Consider the following 7,898-nt stretch of genomic DNA (forward strand, 5'->3'; position numbering starts at 1 on the left):
GGTTCCAAACATAGCTAGGACAGGGGCAACAAAAGACTGGGAAAGTTAAGGAATGCTCAAAAAACAACTGAGATATCGACTAAAGTTGGAAATTTGACAGACAACATTGGATCTGGTACCAGTCTCCTCAAGGGAGGCTGGACTCTTTTTCCAATCTGYAGGTGCCTGTGGGGAGAAGCACCAGGCTGGTGTGGGCCCACTTATAGCCCCCTGGCTTGGTGCCTGTACATTGGAGATTCTGATCTTGAGATACTGATAGATCCAGTGGTGGCTCACCTCCACCTTTGGGTGACGGGACAGGCTCTGACTGCTGTTTATACATACTGTACAACAAACAGCAGTTCAGCGTCTTCTTGGAAGATGATCCAGCTGGGAACTTATGGTTGTAACCAGTGATCTTCTGGTGAAGTTGGTTGATAAACTTGTTGACCTGTATCTTTTTGTACAGTTCTCATCATGTTTCACTAAGGAACTGACACTTAACTTCTTTAGTTATCTTTTAATCACAAAAGTTTGTTTCTATTAGTAACTGAATTTAATAATTAAATGTAACTGATCATATAAATCCAATCAACATTATTTAACTTTTTAACCAAGGTTAGTCTGAAAGTAAGGACATATTCACAATGCTGATAAAATGAGACAGAATAAACAAAAACAAGGAATCAAAATTATGCTCAGAAATAGTACTTGTAAAAAGCGTGTTCTGAACACCATAAGCCTGTGATAAATTATGCTGCATGTCTGTCTAGAAAATGAATTGAGTTATGAATTAGCACTCATCTMTTTGTTCTGAAAATCCTACATTTGTGCTGATACACTGTATATATTCTTTATATTTAATGATACACATCTTTGGTGCTGACTAAATCTCAGAGGTGAATAAATTAGAGATGATTTTTTAATTTTATTTGTCTGTCTGCTATTATTTAATAACCAGTAATGAGAGCAGTTCAGTTTGGTAAAAGTAGTCTTTATTTGTTGAAAGTTACACCTCCAGTTGAAGAACACACCGATGAAGACATCTGGGGGCAACAGCACTACCAGAGCCCCCCGTAACGATGTTCATGCGTTGCACTGTGACCTTTGAAGCTGAACTACAGCGTGACTTTCCTCACTGTAGGCTGTGTGACATGCGCCCGGTCATAGTCGGCTCACATGCCTACAGGCTGAAAGGATGGCCTTTATTCACCCCGAGCAGCCAATTATTCATTCCGGCCTCTTCTTTCTGTTTGCTGAAAGGCCCCGAGCGGCCTCCTGTGCCACCGCAGAGCTGCGCTGGGTGGAAACGATGTTGTGCAGTTCATAACCGCCGACCTGTCGTCAGACAGGAGGTCTTCGATGTCAACGCCTCTCCCGCTGTCGCGGTGAGGAGGGGGGCTACGTCAACACGATCAAATGAAGATGTTACAAACAGTCCATACCACACACAGAAACAGATGAGAGTGATAGCAGGAAACACTGACACTGTAGCATGTTGAGATGGCTAAAAATGACCCAGASTGTTTTGAAGCTAACTCATGAAATATCCACATTTTACTCAGGTTTACCAAGCCCATCGTAGACGAAGGCACTCAAATGACTCGTGCCTATTGGTTCATTAACTGAAAGCCATACTTTAAAGATGTATCACAAATGTACCAATATCCAGTAGTAATACCATACAGTTTGAATACAACTCATTTTTTTTACAGTTCAACAAAATAAAAGTCAACAATAACTGCACACATCATCTTCACACATTTAAAGAGCAAGGATAGTGTTAAATATATTAAATGTTCTATTAGCAACAGTTGTATTGTCTAGTGTTAGCATGTCTTGACAGAGAGGCAGTATGTTTTCAACTAATCTATTTCCTAGGAGTTGCCAAGTTTGAGGAGAAGACGGACGAACGGYTACAGAAACGTACGAAGAAGATCTGAGGAAATCCAGCTAAATATCTCAGTAATTAGTTTAGTTTCTGATGGGTTCTCACAGACATAAAGAACAGAGTCTCTAAGGTGCCGTTCAGGGTTTAGGAACATGTGTCTTGTTCAGACAGTTTCTCCTACGCGACTGAAAATACAGGACTTTTTTTTTCAGGGTTACAAAGTTACTTTAGACCTGTTTTTGAAGTTGGTTTGTGTGGAATTATTTGAGGTTTTCAGTATCTYACCTGCAGTAGACAGTACTCGGACAAAGCTCAGTTTGGAGAATCAGGTAAGGAGGAGGAGTTCATCCACATCTGTTTGAAAGCAACGTCTGTGTGGTGTAAATGTTGTCACGTGTACCCATCCAGGACMGTCTGCCAAGTATGTTTCCAAATGTTTTTACTTTCTAAGTCCTTTTTTAGTTTTAGGAATAGAAGTTTTTTTCTTATTTTATATTAAAAACTGGACCAATGAATGAAAACGTACACATCATTTGTACATCATCTCGTGTTGCAACATTTATCACATTTTAACTGTTATATTTGACCTTTTCCAATGTAACTAAAGAGGTCTGTGGTTTTTTTTTAATTACAGTTAAATATTGCTTTTGATGAACAAAGATATTTGGTCAAGATTATTTTTGAATGTAGGGTTGAATAAACAGTTTTACTCTCAAAATTAAGTAATCCATTTGAAAACTGATTATCTCACTTATTTGAATCGTCTTTGAGTGGAAATTTTATCTGTGGAGCCATCTCAACTTTACCTTTCATTTTGTCATTTGAGAATAAACCTGTAAACCTTAATGGCTTCCAACCCTTTTTGTCCCTTCTCTGTTCTCTTACAGTTTTACATTGTCACCAAAAAAACCCTTTTTTAGATGCCATTTACAAACACACTAGATACTGCAGCCTGACAAGTGCAGATGAATGCTATGTAGTTTCACTGTTTTGGGCTGCATTATACTACATTACCATCATTAATGCTGAAAATAACTTAAAAGTAGGCATTGATCTAATTCTAAGATATTACAGACTTCAACAAATGTCCAATTACGTGACAAGAAGATGGATAAATAAAAAAGATAAAGATTGTTGTCACAACTAGACCAGCACTAGTCTGAGAAGTCAGGTGAACCACGTAGGCGCCGGTAAAAGTTCAGACTATGATGCCTAGGAGGGAAGCATCGGCAGGAAGTGAGTGGARGGGTGTCTCCGTCGGGCCTTGTGACCTCGCCGCGGCTTTCCYCGTCCGTTCAGCGAAACAAACATCTGTCTGCCGCCGTGCTTCCAGCGAAGCGAGGCGTACGTGTTGTAGCCGTTTTCCTCGATGCGCTCTTTAAACTTGCAGCTCGGGCTGTACTTCACCTGCAGTCAGAGGGAGGGAGAGGATACGTCATGGAGGGCATAACAGATGACTGGTTGAGAGCAGATTGTTTTTCCTGCTGGACTGTCAAAGGCCATCTTTCAAAAAYSCCKKKAAAWMMWAKMMRRMMTMSKYMWAAAAAAYYYAAAAAAAAAGACTTTCCAGGTCGTTGCAGGTTTTACAGCGGGGTGCCATTTTCCAATAACAAATAACTTTGTCTCAGCTCATGATAAAATCAAAGTAAACACTGGCAAGTTGTAACATTGGAGATTATTTGATTAAACATTRACTTCAACCAGAGTTTTAAAGAAACTAAGTACAAAGACTTTGTTACTGTAAAGTAGAATTTCTGAGTATCTACTTTATCGGAGTAATTATTTTTCAGCCTACTTTTTACTTCTACTTCTTACATTTTCACACAATTATCTGTACTTTCTACTCCTTGCATTTTTTTWAAAAAAGGCAAGAAGTAGAAAGTCATTACTTTTATTTCATTTTTGCTTGTTTTCATTCCAGCTTGTTAATGTAAAAAATAAATACTATCCATATAAATTGTGCCTCCTAGATAGAGTGAATTTAACTGTGGATGAATGAGAAGTATAAATATATAAAATTCTTATACCATATTAGTTTGTACACAAACACATCATGTCACACTCCAGCAGGACATAATCATTAAAATAAAAGGACTGTACTTAAGAAGTATTTGTATTTCATGAATTATATTATTACATTTGACCACAGCTCTCAGATAGATTTTCATTTTGGGGAAAAGGTTTGTGCAGCCTTGATATATGTATATAAACTGAAACAGCTGGACTAGTGCATCCTACATTTAACATATATTAATTYTTTTTAATATGATACAGTCATTTCTGCATTTTTTGGGGAGGTCACCTCCTAATAAATGCCATTACAGAAAATCTAACTGCTCATTTTAAATCAATACTTTTAATACTTAATTACAAAAAATATCGGATTAATYCTTTTACTCAAGTAATATTCCTAAAGGAGACTTTAGCTTTTGCCAAAGTAATTTTTTGGTAAGATACTTGTACTTTTACTCAAGTATCACTTTGTAGTACTTTATACAACACTGACTTCAACTAAAAAAATACCATAGGCTTCTTTAGTTTTTATAAATTAAAAAAAACTCTATTGTCACATGGACGGTGCCATATCATTTGCCCTGTCTGCTTTGATGAGTCTTTGCCAGTCTTAGAGATGGTTCAGCTTAGAGCAGTTTCTGAAATAATTAGACTAACCTGTCTGGCATCAACACTCACGCCACATTCTAAGTCACTCCAATCCTTTTTTCTTCTTCCTCATTCTGATGCTCGGTTTGAACTTCAGCAAGATGTCTTCATAATGTCAAGATCAGTGGTGCCCAATCCTGGTCATTCAGGGCCACTATCCTGCTTGTTTTAGACAGGATTTTTTTCTGTTTTGACACATCTGATTTGAACGAATAGGTAAAGATGTGCTGAAGAGCAGGGAAACAACTAAAACATGCAAGATAGTTGCCCTCGAGAACCAGGATCGGACACCACTGGTCCAGATGCCAAAAGTACAACGAGTTGCTGCCACGCAATTGGCTAATAAGATATTTGTGTTAACAAGCAATTGAACAGGTGTACGTATTAAAGTAGCTGGTGAGTAGGCCTTCACCACACTTCAGGTATTAAAGTCCTGATCATCAGATCTGTTCATGAATGGTTTTCTGAGTTGAAAAGTCTCATCTGTGCTTGATTGTTCAAATTGCAAGTATTTGAAGTGGTTTCTGCACGTCTGAATTGGTGATGGCATACGAGGACTTAAATGAGTACAGCTGTTTTTTTTAATCCCTGACTTTTTTACTCGACTTTCTATTTTGACACTGCAACAAGTCGGCTCAAGCTGCAGGTATTGTCATTTGTAGCCCAGGTGTACAGCCATGATTGATAGAGACACTGTGACCTCTTTCTGGACTTTCCAGCAGAGAATTTCACTTCAGCATAACATATTTACCTCCCCCCCCAGCCTCCTCGTCCCATCTATCAGAGGCTTAACCTCCAGAAACAATGTAGTCAGGTTGTATACTCACCGATCCAAAGAGCGTACCTTTCTTGGACATAGCTAAATACAGCCCGTTACTGACAGATTTGATGGCAACAACTCCCACACTGACAGATCGGATTTCCATCAAGCCTGGAAAATGAAAGAGGAGACAACAAAGCCATTGAGTTTGGTCAGTTTTACCATCAAAAGCTTCTCTACCAGTGATTGCTGATTAGAATACCAGACAGCCYTATCCTCTAAGGACAAGACCAAAACAGAAAAATAAATCACAAATTTCAAAGTTAATTGTTTTAAGGGTATAGCACTCGCAGCATTTCAGACAAATGAAATATTAGCACGTTCAAATGATTGTCACAACAAACTCTATAAAGACATATTTTTCATGTTTTTTTTAGCACATACACATGTAACACACAGTCTGAACCTCCACGTTCCACATCTGCTTTCCTACATGCATCCATAAAAACCTTCATGCTCAAGACGTGACACTTCGTCCCGATGACAAGTGTTGCTTACTAAAGGACATAAAGCCCGTGTCTGCTCACCACCTAAGTGGCCTCTCCAAACCACTTAACACCATGGAAAATCTGGCACGCTTGTGAGATAATTGTTTCCTCTGGGTGCTGATTGCAAACAAGTCCCGCAGGTTGTTCTCTTGAACTGCTTTTCGTCTGCAAAAATGATGGACTAAAAGGTATCCAGCCTTCACCACGGCTGTGACAGGAAGAGGTTTCTGACTTGACCTGCAGGCGTATGGTGCGGGGTCCTGAATAGGAGCTAATTGCAGGAGATAAAGAGGTTTCTTTGATAGCATGTTTCTGCTTTCYTTTGGCCACTTACACCTTCAACGGCACTTTGATGTGGCTGCCTGTCTGATCAGAAGCTGAAATCTAATTCCTGACTGGAACTGTAAACACAACACCAAATCAAGACAGAATATGGTGGCCCAGAGTTGGAAGGGGATTGAACACATCCAAGGACGTAACTTTAGGTCTACTATTGGTGGGATTATTCTTGTTGCCTTTTTATTTATTGAATCATTTACTTTTGTAAAATAATTCCAGCTGTTCTGAGGTTAAACTGCATTGTAATGCTTTTACTGTGATTTACTTGACTTTCCTCTTTTAATATTTAAAAGCTAACAAGGTTGAGTCAGCTCCTTTGTGTTCTTCTCTTTATCATTTATCCAAAAGACTTTATCAGTCCGAGTCTGATGAAACATTTGAAGAACCAATCCAGAGGGCCCGACTTCTACCTGGGTTAGATGTTATAGAGAAACTTACTTGCAAGGAATCAGTTTTGTATTGGTAGTAAACAACATCAGAGCTGTTTAAAAGAATCATGGATGAAGTGTTGTGGTGAAGCAAAGGTAAAAGCTACTAAAAGCAGGGCAAATTTAGAACAAAAATTTAAAGAAATGATTACCTTCATGTCTGTCTTGGGGTCACATAAACTGTTAAGAGCAAAAGCCAAGCACACTTTATCACTTTATTTTAATCAGGAAGTGGTTTCTGATATGAAAGGGCTTTAAGGTCAAGCAATGAACCAGTGTCAACACATACACTCAAAAAACAGATGTAGTGGGTTTAATTAAAATAAATTGTCAACTGGCTCCACTCAACTGAAATGAGTTAATGTAAAACATTTACTTTATGTCACATTTTGGCATGGCAATGACCCAGGGCAAAGGCAGAGTTCGGGTGAGCAAAAATCAAAGTATTTATTAAACCAAAATGCTGACGAGGCAGCTGAAAAACTCKCTATGAACGACGTGGCAAAACTATGAGGACAAAGGAAACCGAGACAAGCTTTGCAACACAATGATCCAACAATGCGCCAGAGACGGGACTGAGCTTAAATACACAGAAAACTAARGAGGGAACWGAAAWCACCTGGGGAAAACACAAGGGGAAGCAGGTGTGRGTGGGCGGGGAGCTKATCAGAGAACACAGGGGAAACACTGAAACACTAGGAAAACCAAAACATAAAATGACAGATCATGACACTTTAAGTAAATGTAAACGTAAATAAGTTACCTTTACTCAGTTCAGTTGAGTGAAACCAGTTGATATAATTTTGGAAAATGCATCCTCTACATCTGTTTCTTGAGTGCAGACAAATAATTAAAAAATCTCTTAAAAAGGGATTTTTGGATATTTTGTTTCTAGCAACCTGTCTCAAAAACACAATTTGTTTGCCTTTTTTTTAGTAAAATCTACACAAAAAAAACACCTAAAATAATGCAATTCAACAGACACATAAGCATTTTTCAGTACCAATTGAAGTGGCTCCCAAAGAGCTGAGAACCTGACATGCAGTAGGTTGTCCTATACTGCACAACACAAGAACTGAAGAAAAAAAATTAACAAAAAATGAGAGCGAACACAGCCTGGTTTCACAGAAAACAGASAAAGCTTGAAGAACCACTAATCAAGAAAACTTTAAAACAGGGCTGTTGAACTGGCGGGCCATGCGGATGTGGCCCACGGGGACCACCATTCGGCCCAGCAATGAGTCCCCCCATGCACCCAAAAAAAAGTTGAAATTTTTTACTTTATATATATA

The 7,898-nt window shown here is 38.7% G+C and overlaps 1 protein-coding gene across 1 annotated transcript in view; it reads right to left on the bottom strand.

Annotated features, from left to right (window-relative positions):
* Positions 1-952: 952 nt before the first annotated feature.
* Positions 953-7,898, bottom strand: part of fgf22 (fibroblast growth factor 22) — a 33,186-nt gene continuing 26,240 nt past the window's right edge. Inside the window, exons 2-3 of the mRNA XM_014004566.1 lie at positions 5,359-5,462; positions 953-3,277 (exon numbers count right to left, since the gene is read on the bottom strand). Of these exons, the coding sequence (XP_013860020.1) occupies positions 3,083-3,277; positions 5,359-5,462 (299 nt within the window). The 3' untranslated portion in view covers positions 953-3,082. The remainder of the gene's footprint in view (positions 3,278-5,358; positions 5,463-7,898) is intronic.

This window comes from Austrofundulus limnaeus, unplaced genomic scaffold, assembly GCF_001266775.1.
Source record: "Austrofundulus limnaeus strain Quisiro unplaced genomic scaffold, Austrofundulus_limnaeus-1.0 Scaffold25, whole genome shotgun sequence".
NCBI lineage: Eukaryota > Metazoa > Chordata > Actinopteri > Cyprinodontiformes > Rivulidae > Austrofundulus > Austrofundulus limnaeus.